The sequence below is a fragment of the Populus trichocarpa genome, chromosome 14, assembly GCF_000002775.5.
Source record: "Populus trichocarpa isolate Nisqually-1 chromosome 14, P.trichocarpa_v4.1, whole genome shotgun sequence".
Classification (NCBI taxonomy): domain Eukaryota; kingdom Viridiplantae; phylum Streptophyta; class Magnoliopsida; order Malpighiales; family Salicaceae; genus Populus; species Populus trichocarpa.
Window position 1 is genome coordinate 6,570,394 of NC_037298.2, and position 20,470 is coordinate 6,590,863.

Genomic DNA, 20,470 nt, shown 5'->3' on the forward strand with positions numbered 1-20,470 from the left:
AAAAAATTACTTTGATTTAACAACTTTATAATGATACGAGTACCCTAATTACATCTCCCAAACCTCAAAGTTAGGCGGTGAAATATGTTTTTGTCAATTTGTTTTTTTATTTGGGGGGGGGTCACTTTTTTTAGCAAGGCCATTTAAGTAATTGAACTCATTGCTTTTGTCTTGTAACGTCTACTACAATATAAATATTAGTAATACCATGACATACTAAGCCACGAGTCTTAATGTAAATGGAGCAACCACCATACACTGAAGATGACCCGACCACAAACTCTCCAGAGGCAGCCACCGCCAAAACCCACCAAAATTCTGAGACTCCACGGGGCAGCGGCACTCGAAATCCTGTCTATCGCGGTGTCCGAAAACGGAGGTGGGGGAAATGGGTGTCTGAAATTAGAGAGCCACGCAAGAAATCACGTATCTGGCTAGGCTCATTTCCTGTGCCAGAAATGGCAGCCAAGGCATATGATGTGGCAGCGTATTGTCTTAAAGGTTGTAAAGCGCAGCTTAATTTTCCCGACGAAGTGGATGACTTGCCTAGACCGTCCACGTGTACGGCCAGGGACATCCAAGCAGCAGCAGCAAAGGCAGCACATTCAGTGCTGCTTCCAACGAAAAAGAGCATCGAAACAAATAGTGATAATAGTGTTGACGGAGAAGTTGCCGATGATGATTTCTGGGGCGAGATAGAATTGCCGGAATTGTTGACGAGTAACAGTGGGTGCTGTTGGAATTCTTGTGGATGGAGTACTACTTTTGCAAGTGATAGTTCAACGTGGCAGCAGGATGGAGAGGGTCTACCACAGTTCATGGCATGTCTTTATTAGTGTGCATAGCTTCTAGGCAAGTATCAAATCTTCAAGTACTTTAAAATTGGTCGGTTAATATCCCTACATAGATGAACTGGATAGTAATTTTTCTCGTTTCGGGTGTGGAATCAAAACAGCCAGTTTACAAGCTCTAATAATTTTTCAGAAATGCGGCCACTCACAAACACACCCCAGATCAAGGTATTCCGCCGCCTACTTGGTGGATGTTATGGAGGATTCACCTTCCATGCAAGCTATCTATTTAAATCATCTCATTGCCAATAAGAGCGTCTGTGTGCGCCTAAATAAATTTCCATTACTCTATATAATAAATAGATTCTTTTTTTCCCGGATGAAGAGAGATTTCATTGATACAGAAATACACAAGTAGGAGCTCATCCTACTACAAAACTTTCCGCATACTGACAGCAGAATATTGCCAGAAAAAAATCACATAAGAGAGAGAAACATTCAGTTTGAGAGAACTAGAGTCCCGTTCGGTTTCTCGGAGCAATTTCTTTTTCTTGTTTCAATTTCTCGGAGCAATTTAGTATATTGAAACAAGTCTCTCTCTATCATTTTTTTTCCTTACAATCATTCACATATAAATTGCAATTCCACAAAACCGACATGCCAAATGGATTCTAGACCATAATCATTCATTGATCACTTTATTAGCATGGCCTTAATTGTACTCTACCAGTACTCCAAGTTATTAACAATTAAGGCTAACAAGCAATTAACAAAAGAGCTCAGACATTTACCGTGTGAGCCCTGTTCATACTCTCACAGAGTCATGTTCATAGCACTATTTTTATTTATTGTATTTTCCCATGCTGATCTTCGCCCTCTCTTTCTGGAGATAGTGTAGTACTTTGCGGTAATTAATTGTTGTGGCCACTGTGTTTATTGTTTGTTAGTGTTGCCCCCCATTCTTTATCCTGGGAAAAAGCTGTTATTGGTGGGTTTTTTCGCCAATTGAATCAGCTCCATCAATGTGCATTTAATGCACAGATTTATTTTGATCATCTCCCCCATCACATGTTGTCTTTGGATGGAGCTTTCGTGTTCTTAGAAGGGACAGGTTAGTAGCTAGCAGGTTTGCGTTTCTCCTTGGTCCTTTTCCCCTTAATTGGGAGCTGGTTTCAATTGCTTTCGTTCGATTATAACCTCACGTTACCAGATGAGTTGGTTGCCACTGCTGCTGTTTGCTCTTGATTTTCTTTTTTTCATGCCCTTTCCATGCTCTTCTGTTTCATCCTCAGTTGAGGCGTGTTGGGTGCCTTGCCTGCCCTTTCAAATGGGAGAGTTGGGAATTTGGCATATTTTTCTGAACATTTTCCAGAGCACTGGCAGATTTGATGCATTTGACGGGTTGGCTTTTTTCACAGCTTTTAGTTTTTAGTTTTGGTCTTTCCACGCCATTTCTGACTGGCTTTTCTTGGAAGGCTGTCTGCTACCTCTATATGGCATTGTTGGTTCTACAACTAGATGTGCTTGCCTCATCGCATGTGGTTTTCAGTTCGTTTTAGCAGCTTGCTTTCCATTTCAGGATGCTGCTCGTAGGTTTTCCCTGGAGTCTTTTTCTAGACCAACACAGTGAAATTTTTTTTTCTTAAATTAGTGTAGCAAAGAAAAAAAAATCCAAATTAATCCAGTTAAAGCACTCGTGCAAGTCACATTTGCTCTAATTAATACGAGCAGATAATAAATTATAAGGAGTATGGTTTAACTGATTAGGTTATAGGTTTATTTTTTAGAGGTTACTAGTTCGAGTCTCAGAAATCTCATGACCACTAGAGACTTATATAATTGTTAATTTCAGGGTACGTGAAATTAGTCAAAATACACGTAAACTAACCCGAACACCATCATTAATAAAAAAAAATACATGTAAATAGTACCTACACAACTAGCACGTTTCATTTTTCTTCCTGCAGATCCATGCATTTCCATTCAGATTAAATCCCCTCTGTATCAAAGTCACCATAACTATTCATGTTTCATTTTTTTTTTCTCTCTCTCTCTCTCTTCTCTTGTCTTTTTGTAACATCTCATCTTTTTTTTTAGAGAAATGAGAGAAAAGAAAAGGAAAAAGAAAAAGAGAAAGAGAAAGAGAAAGAGAAAGAACAAGACACATATTTAAATATTGAAATTCAATGGTTAGAAAAATAGATGAGATATCATATAAAGACAAGAGATAACACAGAAAAGGAAAGGAAAGGAAAGAAAGAAATTTAAATATTGAATTTTGTATATTTAAATTAATGTAGATTGATTTGGATATTTTTAAATGCTTGGAGGGGAAGTAATTTGATTGGGGATGTGTGGATATGCAAGAAAAAAAAAAATGAAAGGTGCTCATGCAGGTACTAGCAGCTCGTGCGCAAATATAACCAACACGAGTGCTTTAACTGTATTAGCTTAATAATTATATTTTAAAATTATACTAGTTTAAAAAATATTTTTTTTCCATTGTGCCAAATAAAAAGCTCTTTCATTTTTCAACATTCTATTTATTTTTGCATTTTAAAAACATTAAAATTTAAATTTTTATTTATTTTTTTGATGTTTTTAGATCATTTTAATGTATAAATATCAAAATTAATTTTTAAAAAATAAAAAAAAATATTATTTTGATATATTTCTAAATAAAAAATATTTTAAAAAACAATCATAACCACACTCCAGAATTATGTTTGCCTTGCTCTGTGTGTATGTGTTTTTTCCCTTCTTCCTTTGCTTTCTAGTCTTACTTCTCTAATGACATTACGAGGCTTCGTGTTTATTTGTTATTATTCCAGCATTTGGAAAATGATTAAGGACTTTATTAATAAATTATGCGTTTTGATGCAGGATTATTTTTTCTTTTAATCTGAAAATCTGTTAGGTCCAAATCTATATAACAAAGAATTGTCCTCCCTGTATTCTAATATCTCCCACGTGATTCAGGTGTGATTGTGATCAATATTTCATATTTGATTCTAAAAAACTGTACCTATCTATTTAACGGTATTTGATGGACGGGGCTGTCTATTCTTTTGTGGACCACGGTGTCATCATTGGTCCTAGCAGAAATAAAGTTGTGAAATTATATATGGAACTGTTTAATTGCGTTTTTCTTTTATGGTGCCTTTATTTTTTATTTTCTTTTATTTTTTTTCTTTTGTAGCTTCTGACTTACAAAGCTTTAAATTGGATTTTTTTTAAATAGCAGCTACAAGAAAGTTTTAGGTGAATGATACAATTTAATTTAATTTTTTTTTAGAAATAGCATAGTTTAACACAACTGTTCACAATTTTAAAGTAAATCTCTATTATGAATCGTGTTAAAAACTATGATTTAAAATTAATTTAATCAATTTAAAATATAATTATGTTCTTGTATCTAATTAAATTCTTCAATTGGATCCAAATTAATTTTTAAATATAATTAAATTTTAATTTGGCTCATGGTTAAATTAAATTGATTTATTCTTAGGCTTAATTTTAATGTAAATTCGTTCAATAATAATTAAATTTAACAATGAATTTGCATTATCTTTCCGGTCTTGAGTATATCAAGGTATAATTATACTCTAAATTTGTCTATAATTTCAGCCTAGTTTTTTTATATGTACTGAGATCTTTTTCAATCAGTTTTTGTCATAGCATTAATTCTTTTGTTATTGTTATTGTTATTTATTATTTAAATTTTTTTAAAAAAATAACTCAGAAATAAATTATAACACGATAATGGAGACCTGACTAATTTATTAAGAAATAGCACCAATTGTTGTCACGTAGCATTATTTTAAAACCACTTTCCACTACATTGACAGCACTAGCTTGCTAATAAAATGATGATCATCGGGGAAGTGCAGATTAATGCCTGATTAGGCCGGCATTTGATATTGCGTTCTAAATAAGAGTTGGATAATGTCTTTTTTTAAAATTAATTTTTTTATTGCGTTCTAAAGGATAGGTTAATATAAAAAAAAAATTTAATTTTTTTAATATATTTTAAAATAAAAAAATAATTTAAAAAATAATATTTACCACAATTTTAAACCTTCTTTAGAAATTTTATACGGGGGCATGAAACGACAAAGAGGAGGGGGGTTCGAAATTTAATGGCTGTGGCTGGTTTTCGAATTTCAAGCCAGTCTATTGTTGACACATTGACACCACAAGAATTTAGAGGGAGGATGCGGAGAAGTAATCATCGAAATGATTTTTAAATGTATTTATGATTTTCAAATATTTGATAATATTTAAAAGTCATTTTTTCAAAAAAATCTAAAAGCCAGAATTGGCTAAAAGTCACCATCACAACTTTTCTAAAACAGAGATCTTTATTAAGTGGGACTTTCCTGTTATGAGTCGGTACTGTATTGATTATCCTGTGCTAGGTGCAAGTAGGGATAAACCCCACAGCATGAAGGATCATGCAGATGCGCCTGTAATTGTCCGCCCCTCGTTCTACCATCTTGCTTGCCGCCAAATTCAATGAAAAAAAATCTAGTGAGATATTTTTCACAGGAGAGCAAGATCTTCTAACGTTATCATCTCTATGATAACGTTATTGGTTATTATTGGAACTGTCTTGGTCTATTGCCATGCCATGGGATGCTCCACTCACTGATCCCACCTGTCCATGTTACGGGCTTTGGCCATTTCGACCATTCCTTTCTACTGTATGGGTAAATTATTTATTCAGTCCCTGTAGTTCTTATGATTTTGTATTTAGGTTTTGAAAATCATTAACCTTTGAACAAAGTTGAATGCTAAGATTTTTTAAAAATATTCAAACAATCCTTTTTAATCATTCTTTAGGTTTTTTTTTTCAGTTGCTGTAATCGGGAATTATGACTATTAAAAGGCTGGATGTTTCAGGGAAGATAATTAAATTGTATAAATAATTATAATTGAAGATTCAGGGGGGTCGATGTAGGTTGTTTAAATAATAGCAGGATTAAATAATTATTTTGCTAAAATTATAGGATCTAAATAGCAATTCTCATATTGTGAATTTACAAATATTAGTCGACAAAAACCTATAGGGTGTGGGTGTTTCGTTGTAGTACTAAACACGAATTCATGTGGATTTCTACCATGAAACTACCATTTTATCCTTAGGTGGGAAAAATAGAAACCTTAGTGTTGGGGGCAATTTGGTATTTTTAATTCTTCATTGATCATTAAAAGATTGTTAGGAAGTATTTTTGTCTTTTAAAAAAAATTAAAACAATAAAACAGTTTATTTATTTCCAAAGTCAACGAAATTTAGAACGGTTGATAAAAAGTTTTTTTTATTTTCTAGAATACTATAAAAAGATTTCTTTGCCGTTAGAAAAAGACAAAAACCAAGGCACGCGCTTAAGGGTATTTTTATCCTTTCATGTGCTTTGTTGTAATTTCTAGACTCATGAAATGATATTTTTGTATTTTTACATTGAAAAAAAATAATTTTTTATTCAAAAAAATTGTTGGGATGTGCTCGTTATGCACCAACATATTTAGATAGCCTATCAATAAAAGTAGTCATTAGATTTAGGTAGGCCTTTAATAAAATCTATAGAATTAGAGGTATAAGGTTTTTGTGGCAATGGTAAAGGTTATAATAAACTAGAGGGTTTAATGTTACACCTCAACTAATATCATCGACGTGAAAAATTGAAGTCACTATCTAATAATTAAAGAAAATTAAAGATCCTAAAAAATACACTAGTTTTAATTAGAGAGTATTCAAGCAAGGAATTTATTATGTTTAAATAAAGAATGGCATCACCCTTATCTTTTTTTTTATTTTTACAAAAAGTTATCTTTATTACATGTTTTTCTTATAAATTTATTTTTTGATCTCTATTAATTATTCTAATTATTTTTAGTTTTTTTTTTAATTTTCAATCATTTTATGAAAAAGTTGGTGTTGTTTTCTAGAAACAAGAGACTTATCGATTTGATTATTTAAAAAAAAAGGGTCATTTGTCTCCTTAAAAGGAGATTTGTCTCTAACAAAGTTTTGACAGCGGTCACAGTGAAAAGGAAACTTGTGACCTAAGTTGTTTCTAAAATGAACATTGAACCCATACGATGGTAAATTGAGACCAGGCTTTGACCCATTTATTTTGGCTGGTTTTTTTTAGAACAAACTTGACGACTATCATTCTCACTCAATGAGCCTTGATGGTATCATATTGATCCCGTCAAAATTATTATAACTAATGCTCAAAATAGTACCAAAATAATAATGATAATAATAAAGCAAAATTTTTCACTACTTATTTTTATGTAGGCCCTTTTATTTATTATATTTTTTTATGAGAAAGTTATTCCTAAAAAATAATTATCACTTATACAAAAAATAAATTAAGTGCGCAAATACATGAAATTAAATACACAAGTCTCATGAATATTTATTTGAGGTTTGAAATTGAACTTCAGGGTGAAAAAACATTAGAAAATCACAGAAAAATACCATTGGCATACGTGGAGCGCGGGCAACCCACATGCCACTTATATGTAAATCTGGTTTGAAATGCGCATGTGATCCACACGCTATATATCAACCTTGTTATACCAATAATCTTCAATTCCAGCCGACACTTCTTCCCCTTCTCTCTTTCTATTTTTGATGCTCCTTTGTTGTGGAAAAAAAAACGTTTAAAGCTTTTTTATGTCGGGTTTTCAGTGGGGAATGGCTGCTATGGTGGTTGGGGAAGACCGTGTCAAAAAAGAGACTACGGTTTGATGGCTAGATCAGTTGAGTTTTGGTTGATTTTCAGTTCTGTTCATCAGACTCAAGTTATAAAATTTACTTGATTAAATTAAATTTTTTTAATTTTATTATATAATAAAAAATAATTTCTCATTAATCCAATACTAAAAAATAAAATTTAATAAAAAATATAACACTGAATAATATAATTGGAAAGAACCATCCACTGAGCTGGTCTGTCCAAAATAGCTAGGTGTGTGGGCATGGAGGAGGCAAGCGTGCTTGGCCTTCTTTCTTTGTAAAAACCCATAGACAACAGATCAATCTAACCCGTGACCTCCGGTTCAGCCAAATGCGCTTCAACCAATTCAACCATAGCATGAAGTTGTTAACCAAACAATTCAAAATATATATCAGTGTCTATCCATATAAACAATTAAATCGAGCACACTCCATTTAGTTGTTTTATTAAGAACTCATTTGGTTATGTGGTAGCGTCCACGTTTCCTACGGTTTCATTTTGCAATCCGTTTGGTTAATTGTTGTTCTTGTTCATAGGTCCCATGATCTGCTGCGTTTGAAATGCAAGAAAAAGAGAAGCGGCTAGGAGCTGCTTCCTGCGCGGCAAAATACTGAACCGTGCTCCACTGTTAATGTGAACAATTTTTTTTCTCTCGAAAAACCAGTGTAGTTAATTGATTTTACTCGCACTGTTCACGTGAACGTGAACAACAATTTTTTTTTAAATTAGTTTAAGGTGAATTAAATTTACTCGTAATGTAATCTCAATTTTATTCCTGATAATATTTTACCTAATTTTGTAGTTCTTGTCGGATGAATTTTATACGTAATGGAATTGTAGATAGTTTAATGGAACAATAATTTTTTTTTTATATATAAAGCATGATTTATTTCATGATGTAATAGCAATAGTTAAATCCACAATATTTAAATTAAAAACTATCAATATCAATAAATATTTAAATTATTTTATAACCTTAATTTCAAAAGCATTTTTAACTAAACACATTAAACTATTTTTTCTTCAACCTCAATTTCAACCACAGTTTTAACCAAACATCTATTTTTTCAAACCAACCTCAACTAAAAATACTTTTTATAAAATAACTTTTTTCAAATTACAATCACAACAAATAACAACTACCGCAATACCAAACACAGATGTCACGTGGTAAAGTTAATTGAAGGATTTGATATCTTATGCAATAGACGTTTAAACTTTAAAGAATGACCAAACAAAAATAGGTTTACAAAGTAGAAGGCTTACATTAATACAAATTACAAATAAAGCTATAAAGGTTAAATTAGCACAAAATCAAAAGTAGAAGGATGAATATATATATATATATATATATATATATATATATATATATATATATATATATATATATATATATATATATATATATATATATATATTTTACCAGTCTCATCCACTTGTTTCCAGTGGTGCCAAATCGAGCCTATAAGAAATAAGAGCTTGGACTCGATAAAAGATCCGTTCAGAAAAGTTGTGGTTTTTAACTGTAACTATTACTTTTAAAAAGTTATAAATTATAGATTTTAAAAATAATGTATTACTAAATATTTAAAAGCTATAATACGGCTATAAATCACAACTATAACCAAATTAATGATTTCCAAATTGGCATTAAATATGAGTTTAGTAATATTGTACGATATTTTTGTAAAATTATTGTTTAATTAAAAATATATCAAAATAATTTTTTATTTTTTATTTTTTATATAAGCATAAAAAATTATAAAAAACTTAAAAAATATTAATCTAATACTTTTTTTAAACAAAAAATAATTTAAAAATGATTTAAACTTAAAAAACAAAGACACGTCCTATTTCTCTAAAAACCTTTGAAATCTTGTCGGACTCTTCTCTTTTCAACATTCAACAGTTTGTGGTTATAATTACAATTACCTTTTAAAGTGTATTTTTTAAAAATATTTTAAAATAAAGTTTTTTTAAAAAAAGTACATTAAAAAAATTAAAAAAATTATTTTTAATATTAATATAATTTAAAAACACATAAAAAACCCTTAATTTTTACATAAATATTTTCCAAAAAAAATAATCCAACCGAGAGAACAAACGGATCTTAATCCCACGCAACCGACCAATATATCATCCAACAAAACAACGGCACGTAAATATTTTTGACGAAAAATCCTTCACTTTTCCCTCTTTAGCCATTTCACTCTCTCTCTCTCTCTCTCCAATTTTCAAATTTCAATTTCTCAAACCCTAGAGAGCTGCCAGCACTCACAAACCCCAACGAAAACACAGCCATATCATGGAATACAATCCAGAATTCCTCTCTCAATGTTTCCTCCACACACTCTCTCCACAACCCGAGCCTCGCCGTGCCGCCGAATCCAAACTCGCCGAACTCGCCGACCACCCTAACTACGCCCTCGCCGTCCTCCGCCTCGTAGCTGAACCCTCTATCAATGAACAGATCCGCCACGCCGCCGCTGTCAACTTCAAAAACCACCTCCGCTCCCGGTGGGCTCCATCTCCTGATTCCTCCTTCACTCCGATCCTCGACGCGGAAAAGGACCAAATCAAAACCCTGATTGTCACTCTCATGCTCTCCTCTACTCCTCGAATCCAATCTCAGCTTAGCGAATCGCTCTCTCTTATTGGAAAACACGATTTCCCTAAATCCTGGCCCACTCTGCTGCCTGAGCTCGTGTCAAATCTCCGAGCCGCTTCGCAGTCAAACGATTATGCTTCAATTAATGGTATTCTCGGTACTGCTAATTCCATTTTTAAGAAGTTTCGTTATCAGTATAAAACTAATGATCTCTTACTTGATTTAAAGTATTGTTTGGATAATTTCTCCGCTCCATTACTAGAAATGTTCCTTAGAACAGCGGCTTTGATTGATTCCATGGTTAGTTCAGGTGGGGGGTCACCTGTTACTCTAAAGCCGTTGTTTGAGTCACAGAGATTGTGTTGTAGAATATTTTTTTCATTGAATTTTCAAGAGTTGCCCGAGTTTTTTGAGGATCATATGAAAGAGTGGATGGCTGAATTTAAGAAATATTTAACAAATGGCTATCCTGTGCTAGAGAGTAGTGCGGAAGGATTAGGTCTTGTTGATGAGCTTAGGGCTGCAGTATGTGAGAATATTAGTCTTTATATGGAGAAAAATGAGGAGGAGTTTAAGGATTATTTGAATGATTTTGCACAAGCTGTTTGGACTTTGTTAGGGAATGTGTCCCAGTCCTCAAGTCGTGATAGTTTAGCTGTTACCGCAATTAAGTTTTTGACTACTGTGAGTACTAGTGTTCATCATACTTTGTTTGCGGTTGACGGGGTTATACCACAGATTTGCCAAAGTATTGTGATTCCTAATGTGAGGTTGAGGGATGAGGATGAGGAACTTTTTGAGATGAATTATATTGAGTTTATTAGGAGGGATATGGAAGGGAGTGATATAGACACTAAAAGGAGGATTGCTTGTGAATTACTTAAAGGGATTGCAACAAATTATAAGCAGCAGGTGATCAGTATAGTTTCTGTTCAGATTCAGAATTTGTTGACTTCGTATGCTGCAAACCCAGCTGCACACTGGAAGGACAAGGATTGTGCGATATATTTGGTCGTATCCCTTTCAACTAAGAAGGCCGGCGGTACTTCTGTTTCAACTGATCTTGTTGATGTTCAGAGCTTTTTTGCATCGGTAATAGTGCCTGAGTTGCAGAGTCAGGATGTAAATGCCTTTCCAATGCTCAAGGCTGGTGCTCTTAAATTCTTTACAATGTTTAGGAATCAGATACCAAAGCCTCTTGTACTTCAGTTGTTCCCGTATTTGATTCAATTCCTAGGTGCAGAGTCAAACGTTGTTCATTCTTATGCTGCAAGCTGTATAGAAAAACTCTTGTTGGTCAAGGATGAAGGGGGAAGATCAAGGTATACTTCAACAGATGTAGCTCCAAATCTGCTAGTGCTGATGAATAACCTTTTTACTGCCTTGAGGTTTCCGGAGTCAGAGGAGAATCAATACATAATGAAGAGTATCATGCGGGTTCTAGGGGTTGCAGAAATAACTCCTGAGATTGCCGGACCTTGCATTGCTGGATTGACTTCTATTCTGGCTGAAGTTTGCAAGAATCCAAAGAATCCAATTTTCAATCACTATCTCTTTGAATCAGTGGCTGTTCTTGTAAGGCGGGCATGTGAAAGAGACATCTCTCTCATACCATCTTTTGAAACAAGCCTGTTTCCTAGACTCCAGGAGATCTTGGGAAATGATGTAACTGAGTTTTTGCCTTATGCATTCCAGCTATTGGCTCAACTTGTTGAGTTGAATAGACCACCCATCTCAGATACCTACATGGAAATTTTTAAACTTCTCCTGTCTCCTGATTCATGGAATAGAAACTCAAATGTCCCAGCCCTTGTCCGTCTCCTTCAGGCTTTCCTTGAGAAAGCACCTGAGAAGGTCACCCAAGAGGGGAGACTAGCTCAGGTGCTTGGCATATTTAACAGGCTCGTGTCAGCCCCGAGCACTGATGAACAAGGCTTCTATGTGCTGAACACTGTTATTGAGAATCTTGACTATGGAACCATTGCTCCCTATGTTGGTCACATCTGGAATGCCCTATTTTCTCGCTTGCAAAGTAAACGCACAGTAAAGTTTATCAAGTCTCTTTCGATTTTCATGTCACTCTTTGTGGTCAAGCATGGCTCTGCAAACCTTGTGGACTCTATGAATTCAGTGCAAGCTGGTATATTTTTGGTGATTTTGGAGCAGTTCTTGATACCTAATCTCAAGCTGATCACTGGGCGCATTGAGGTCAAGTTAGTATCAGTTGCCTCGATCCGACTTATCTGTGAATCTCCTGCCCTTTTGGATGCTGGGGCTGTTAGACACTGGGGGAAAATGCTGGACAGCATTGTAACTCTCCTTTCACGAACAGAGGAGGATAGAGTTGGGGATGAACCGGAAATGCCAGATATTGCTGAAAATGCAGGTTATACTGTTTCATTTGTGAATCTGTACAATGCTGGAAAGAAGGAGGAGGATCCTTTGAAGGACATAAAAGATCCTAAGGAATTCTTGGCTGCTTCATTAGCGAAGCTTTCTGCCCTTTCCCCTGCGAGGTTTCCCCAGATCATCAATGAAAATCTTGATCCAGCAAATCAAGCAGTATTGCTCCAGATTTGCAGCACTTACAACTGTCCGATTGTTTGAGTGAGTAGCTATACTAAATTACTTTTATTGTCTTTGCTCATGTTCATTTTTTTTTATTGTTTTGCTTCTATGTTTACCCATTTGTCCTTTTCTTTTTATCTTATTATGTTTTTTATATCCAAGAAATTTGCCACTGGATAAGATCAGTAGAGCATTGCTATGGTTGTATTTGACAAATAAAAATGCAAGTTTGCCAATCATAGTGAACCTTTTGGATCAATTTAATTGCTTTGCATGGATTCAGGGACTGCCTTAGTTAACCATTCCTATTGACTGACAATTTAATGCAATTAGTTATCTTCACCAAACATTTTCAACAGATAATTATGATATAATCAGCATAATTTTGATATGGTTTTATCATTATGGTACCATAGCATGTTTTCATTGTGATATTTTCTTTTTACTTGACTTGATCATTCTGTTCTTTTGAATAATTCTGTAATACTTATCAATGCACAGTTAATCTCTACCTGTGTGGTCCTGCCAGAGAGAAGCCTACTGAAAGTCAACAAGTTTCTAGGGTGTAGCTGCATCTGCTTTGGTTTCTCTTACAAAGTGTGAGCAGTGTAGATAATTTACCTCATGGTTGTCTTGTGTGTTGTACTGTGCAATTATCATATATTCTATCGTTTCCGAAGTCAACATGACCAATTTAAGGCAGGTCTTCTAAAAATTTTCTGGAACATCTTTCGGTCATTAGTCCATCTTGCATCTCAACTGATTCTTTCATGACCCTGCTTGTTGCTGTTGTTGGATAGCACAAAAAATTACCAAGTCATTTCATTCTTCCTGAGAATTTGTGAATTATCATGGCTGCCTCTTTCACACCTATGTACTTCAATAGCTGATACATACAAATACATGCATTCTGCAATCATCCCATGACTTTGTAGCTAGGTGACATATTTAAGGCGAGAAATCAGTAACTGAAATGTAAGCTAAAGCTGTGAATTTAAGCCTTTACAAGCTCAATTTTACAAATTACTTGACTCATTAGGGAAGAGTTTTGTAAATTACCTATCTGAATCCTTTAGTTTAAACAGTGCAGAACATATATCATAAATTTCCAAGTTTTAGCACCGGTGCATTGTTTTGTGTCTGAAGACTGCTAACATTATTTTCTGAAGTTGTGTTACAGTGGAATCATCACGCTAGCTTTTATGATAGCTCATAATTTTTTATACCTGGTTATTCTTCTCCTTTAAATTGAACTTCATACTTTGCTTTGTTTCCTACAATCTTCCTCGCAATTTATTAGTAAGCCCACAAAAGAGCTCTTGTTATGGAGTTGCAGCTGCATTGTTTGCTTATCTTTCTATGTCTTTGATTATTTTTAATTTGTAATTCTAAATGCCATATGATGTAGCATTCTTAACTAATAGCTGTTGTGGATGAACAAGGGACATCAGCTTAATTTCCTCCCTTGTACTTTTTAAATTTGCTTGCAACCACGAGAGAGATCTAACTGATTCTTTGTGCACCCTTTCAGATTATCATGTGGGAGTTGAGGTCTGTTGTGTGGTCGGATTTTCAACAAGGGGTTTCATCGCATTTATGAGCAGGTGGTACCTTTTGCATTGTGGTCGACTGGTTTTGTCAAGTAATAATCTTGTTTGCAACTTCCCATGATATATGCAGTAATGACTTGATTTTGTGGCCACAGCCTGGCAGCGATTTTCCTAAAGAGTTAATGATAGTTCCACAATGTGGTTTATCGAATCTGGTTTGACAAACCTCCTTCCAGGCTTTATTGTGAAGAGTTTTATGAGTCTTGTTCAACTGCATTTGTGATCTAAATGTAGTTTCTGTGTACTTTACATGCATGCACTGTTGTCATTGGGCCCACGAAATGAAAAAAAAACAGTTTTTGAGGGTGTTAGGCCAGTCAGTTAATGTGAAGGTGAATTTTGGTTGATTTGCTGTTGCAAGTCTTCATAACTACTACTAGCATGTTCCTGTGGTAAATTTGATTTTCCATTTTTTCCTGTAAAATGATGATGTTCCAAATAGAGATGAAGTCCGCATGATTTGGCAGGAATTTATTTGACACTGCATAAGGGTGTTTAGGAAGAACAAGTTCCACGATTTCAGGTGCAAATTCGATGGCTAAATTTGTTGGGAGCCGAAGCAGTGGGAAGTGATACCTGCACTCCCATGAAGGTTAACCACACTCCAATTACATTTTTTTTTCCTGGACTGATTATGATACCCTTGGGCAAAGAAGGCAAATTAAAATGGCAAAAAGGTAGGTAATTTAACCCCGAATTTATGGATATTGAATTGAATCAATCTATATAGGTGCTTTTTTTTATAATAATTATTTTATAGATAATAGATACGGTATGAAGATTGTTACTTTTAATTTGGAATTTGATCCATATATATATATATATATATATATATATATATATATATATTAATGATTAGGGGGTATAGGGGATAGATGTTAAGCCTGGCTTAAACTTAACTTAAGAGGTATGTATTTGTATCCTATATACATGTGTTTGTGTGTGTTATTTTATGTTGAATAATAAATAATACTTAAATAATAGATATTTAAATCTATTTATGTAATGAGTAGGAAATGAATATAGTAGAAAATCAACTTGTTAGTACTCGTTACCATATATATATATATATATATATATATAATTTTACCATTTAATATATGTATACATCTCTCTATAATAATAAATAGTGAATATTTAAAATGCAAAAGATATGATTTAAATATTTAGATTTTTTAAATGATCTGGAACCTCGGCAGCGCTAGTTTTTTTAACCAGTTCACAGGGATTGAAGTCTCTGCGGGCTATCAAGGGCAAGACCAAACAAGCCGTCTAAAAAGGCGTCGTCCTGAGCGATATCTTCACTTGGATTCCCCCAACATATTGGGAATCCTGTCATAACCTGAAAGAAGCGTAGGAGATCATTAAAAGCAGCCCAGGATAGAGACAAAGGAAAGGGAAAGGGAAAGGGAAAGGAGTACAAACCTATAAATGAATACGAAATTTCTTTTCTTGCTCTGATCTGAGTAATAAATAGGATATGAATATATACAGTTTCTCATTATTAGTTTCTCTCTACGAAGCTTGGAATGGACTCATTTCCTTCTCTCAAATCCCATGACTAGGAAAATATGGCATATTTTGAGTTCACATCTTCCCCCAGCTTCAAATAACTCCTAGCTCTCAAATCCCACTCTCCACCTTATCCACGGGTTGCAGGTTTGTGGACATTTTCTTTTTATTCGGATTTACTGGTGGTCGGGTTTGGATGTGGGAAAAAAGGATTTGTTTGGCAATTTGCTCGAAAGAAGTATTGTAAATATAAGAGGAAAAGGAGGGGAAAATCTATGTTGTTAATATTAATTAAAGATATGGATGCTCAAAGACTGTTAAAAGATAAAATCCATTAATTCTCTATTAGTTTTTGTTCAATACCATGACTTGTATGGAGCATGGTGTTGTTGTGATGCCCATGCTGCCATCGTTCATATGGCATGCATGCGTAATTATTCTATTGTTATTGATATAAAACAATCTCCTATTCTCTTTCTAGTGAAGGAAAAGACAAATGTTTGTTGCCACAAATCTCAATTTTTATTAGAATCCAGAAGAACACGTCATGCACCAAAAATCTACCTTGTGGAAAAAGAAAACATAATAAATAGCCACATTCAATCAGACAGCATTTTTGATTGTTTCTTATGGGCCCTGAACACTGGAGCTGGGACTAACGGGGAAAAAAAACCCATAATATTTCTGCATCTATCCTTTTTCCTATTCTCTTCCCTGTTGACCTTTTCTTATTCTTCCTTCCTTTTGATTATTTTATCCAAATTGCTTGGAGAATTATTCAGTCTGGCTCTTCAAATCCACACAGAAGCACTCACTACACATCGACACCGATCATATGTTGTAAGAAATTGATTAATAGCAATGGTACATTTCATCCACCAAATGTTGCTGATTTTGCTAGACGGCCAAACTGACTTCCACTAAAGCTTAAACATGCTATATTTTAACATCTGGTGGAGGATCAATGGTGTGATTCCTTACTAGTAACGTATCATACTTCATATTATACCAATAAGTGTCCTTTCCAATTCTAAATATTGGTACTGATATAATCATTATTGCACTGTGTGTGTGATGAACCCCACCATCATATGGTTCAGGCTGAGCCATTTATATGGTCCCCTACCGAGCCCTCCCTGATCACCTACTCTAAGCACTAAACCAGTTGCCCAATGAGCCTCTAAACGATCCATCAGAACTTGGAAGTAAAATTACTCTTGTTTTTTTTTTATTATTATTAATGTGGATGTTCGAGCGTATTTTAATTAATTTCACGGGTTTTGAAATTAATAATTATGTAAACCTCTAATGACCCTGAAGTTTGTGGACCTCGAACTTGTAATTTTTAAGAAATAAATCAATAACCTAACCAGTTGAACTATATTTTTTAAGATTTTGTTTATTAATTTGCTTTGATGGGGTTTACTTAACTAGGCCAATCCTTTGACATTCATATGGCTTCCCATTTATTGCAATAGATTACTTAAGAAATAGCATGGACCATTCTTGGTTATCCATTAAGATAGATTTGACAAGACGAGCAGACCTCACAATCCTTTGGAACCCATTCGAAATAAATGGTTTCGATTCGTCAAAGTCCTTGAGACTAACTCAACAGTATATGATTTTTAATTTAAAAATCAAATTCAAGTTGTATAATTTTTAACCAAAGACTCATTCAAGAGAAAAAAAAAAAGTATCATATAATTCTTTTTTATTGGATGGCAATATGTTTCAGCACGATCCAAGAAACATATTCCCAGACAGTCGGCGAGATTGTGTGGATTGAGCACAAGCTTTATCGTCCGGACTTGCAACTAGCAAGAAGAGGGATAATTCTCCATTTTCTGCCTTGGCATTGCTTTTGTTATGCTAATTTGCTTTGTGTGTAAATAATCAAGGAAATCAATGTCATGAACCCCACATGAATATTGTTACTAAATGGGAACTTCCACTCGGGATTCTAGTCCTTTTCTTCCAACTTGTGTGTAAAGTTGATATGAAACTCAGCTTCATTGCTCAGAAGAAGAAGATTAAAGTTGGTGGAAGGTAGAGGCAATGGAGGGCCAATGGTTCTCAAGATCCCCAACCTTAGGCACAGATCTAATGGCTTTAGAAAGCGTCCATTTAGGTCAAAAGCAAGTCATTATCTATACGGAAATACATAATGATAATAAACGGATAAAAAAAACAGTCATATAAGTTAGGGAAAAAAATCTTTTTTCAAGAGTGGAAAAATAATGGAATCCAATATCTAAACAAGTAAATATAAAATAATAAAATTAAAATGATGAAATTAATAAATTTTAGTCAACTAAATATATTCTGATCTTATTATCTAGATTATAAGCTTGGATAGTTATTTTAAATTAACTTTGTTTTTTTAATTATTTTTTTTTTAATTTTATCCTTCAATATTAGGTTGATTATGAACTAGACTTTATTTTTTTTATTGGATTATCTCAACCTCATGACTTGAATCGTTAATTTGACAATTTAATCAGGATTGACTCGGGTTTTTTTGTTATTTTTTTAAATCTATTTTTTTTCAATTTCATCCTTTAATATTGGGTCGTTTAGAACTAAGATTTGTAATTTTTTTTATTTTTTATATGGTTATTCCGGTATCATAACCTGAGTTACGATTTTGATAAATTACCTAAGCTGACTCGAGTTATTTTTTTGAGTTGTATTTTACATTAAATTTTCTTTATATTTTCTTTTTCTTTTTATTTTTTTAAAATAATGTAACGACGCAGCTTGGATCAAAGTTCTCTAACCTATAAAAAGATGAAATTTGGCTTATAAAAGAGGGTTTAGCCACTTCATTCATCTATGACGAGATATTATTGGAGCGTGTTTTTCAATTGTGTTTATATAAATTTGTGCTTAAAAAAATAATGTTGTGTATATTTAATTCATTACACTATAATATTGTATATGCGCTATAGTCGGGTCAGATCATTTTTTTAATATAAATAATATATAGATATTATTAATGTTTTTTCTAGTAAAAAAAGTTAAATTATGTAGAAATTGATTTGATATGACTCGGTTATCTTGACAAGTCTAAAGACAACCCGAATAATCAATACAAAATATAGTTTGATTTAAAATAAATATTTAAGAAGAGATTTTTTAATAAATATTAATATGATAATATATTATATTGATTTGAATCAATTCAGTTAAGTTGTTAATCTGCATACTAAGTCATGAGATCATGATAATTTCATAGAAAATAAATCAAAACAAATTACAAAATTTAATTTTCAATAAACTTAATGTTGAATGATGAAATTGAAAAAAAATCAATTAAAAAAATTATAAAGCTCAATTCTCAATCAATTTAATGTTAGAAGATGAAATTGAAAAAAACATCAATTAAAAAAAGACACAAAAAAGATTCAAGTCAATCAATGTGACCCAAGTTATGAAATGGTGATGACCTTATAAAAAGCAGGCTGAAACAAATCACTGAGCTCAATTGCTAACCAACTCAATATTAAAGGATAAATTTGAGAAAAATAGAATCCAATTAAGAAAATAAAAAAAAAAACTCGAGTCAATGTGTTAAATCTGCAGTCGAGGTCATAAGTATAGAATAACTTCATAAAAAATAAATTAAAAAAATTTATAAAATTCAATCGTCAATAAAATAAATATAATGTTAAAGAATAAAATTAAAATTAAAAAAAAGAAATGTTTGGAAAAAAAACTATTATTCAGTAAATAGTATTACATGAAAAGAAATACAGTAAAAACCTCTTCTTTTTTAGTTTTATTTTATTTCAATTTACTTTCCCTCCGCTATCGGTTTCTCCGTCATTCCTTGACCCTTGTATATCTGGCCCCAAGTGACTGCCTCCGTTAATGAAGTTCGTGTATCTCTTCGTTAAAAAGTAGGTGCGGTCAAATTGTTAATTCACATCTGACCAAAATTATATCAGTAGATACGGAAAGTTTATCTAGCAAAGGGTTTGTATAATATATAGATAATACATGATTGTTTAGGTTAGAGAGTGTGTATTTTTATAAGATAAACTTTAAATTGAAGGATATAGTTGAAAAATCCAGAACTTTAGGATTAAAATGTAAAATTTCTCAGAGTTTTGGCCTGCCTCCCACCCTTCAATACAGTTCTGCCCCGTTCTGAAGTAGATTATAATGGTTATAAAATTCTTTTTGATTCTGAAAAAAATAAAAATAAAAAGACACCGACAATCAAATAAGGGATACGAGGATGGGGAAACCGAAACCTTTTGATCTCTGGGACTTGCACTAAAACTCATGCGATCTTTTTTTATTTTTTGAACTGCACATAGTCCAATTGTTCGTGATTTTCTTCACATGTTGTAACATGAATTCCGACCTCAGATGCCAAGCTCTTTATCGTTCCCAAGGTGCCCAGATAAATATATAGCAAATTCTGACGTTTATTCTTTAATAATTCTATAGGGTACCCTAATGTCAAGTGCACAAAACACAGGTGGACATGAAGAGAGGAGGCATAGTGGGGGTGCCTCCAATTTGCAAGGTTTAGGGCAGCCAAGGAACACGAGCTGAGTCGGTCTCCACACGGGGTGTGCATTCAAGATCACTAGCCCCCACCAATCATGTATCTTGCCAATA

At 33.3% G+C, this 20,470-nt stretch overlaps 2 protein-coding genes across 3 annotated transcripts; both read left to right on the forward strand.

Annotated features, from left to right (window-relative positions):
* The first annotated feature begins 222 nt into the window (after window positions 1-222).
* Window positions 223-1,396, forward strand: LOC7492782 (ethylene-responsive transcription factor ERF023). The gene has a single exon (XM_002320168.3). It carries the CDS (start codon window positions 240-242, stop codon window positions 834-836), a length of 597 nt encoding a protein of 198 aa, XP_002320204.1. The 5' UTR covers window positions 223-239; the 3' UTR covers window positions 837-1,396.
* An 8,315-nt stretch (window positions 1,397-9,711) lies between these two features.
* LOC7492783 (exportin-2) lies at window positions 9,712-14,750 on the forward strand. Of its 2 annotated transcripts, XR_002977657.2 has the most exons (3): window positions 9,712-12,755; window positions 13,218-13,315; window positions 14,248-14,750. XR_002977657.2 is itself a non-coding variant. In XM_002320169.4 (2 exons), the coding sequence occupies exon 1, from the start codon at window positions 9,846-9,848 to the stop codon at window positions 12,753-12,755; it is 2,910 nt and encodes a 969-aa protein (XP_002320205.1). In that variant the 5' UTR covers window positions 9,712-9,845; the 3' UTR covers window positions 14,248-14,750. The 2 variants fall into 2 exon arrangements, 1 of the variants encoding a protein (XP_002320205.1); XM_002320169.4 differs by lacking the exon at window positions 13,218-13,315.
* Window positions 14,751-20,470: the final 5,720 nt, after the last annotated feature.

Coding starts and splice junctions, on each gene's coding strand:
- LOC7492782 (XM_002320168.3), top strand. CDS start 240: ATGGAGCAACCACCATACACTGAAGATGACCCGACCACAAACTCTCCA.
- LOC7492783 (XM_002320169.4), top strand. CDS start 9,846: ATGGAATACAATCCAGAATTCCTCTCTCAATGTTTCCTCCACACACTC.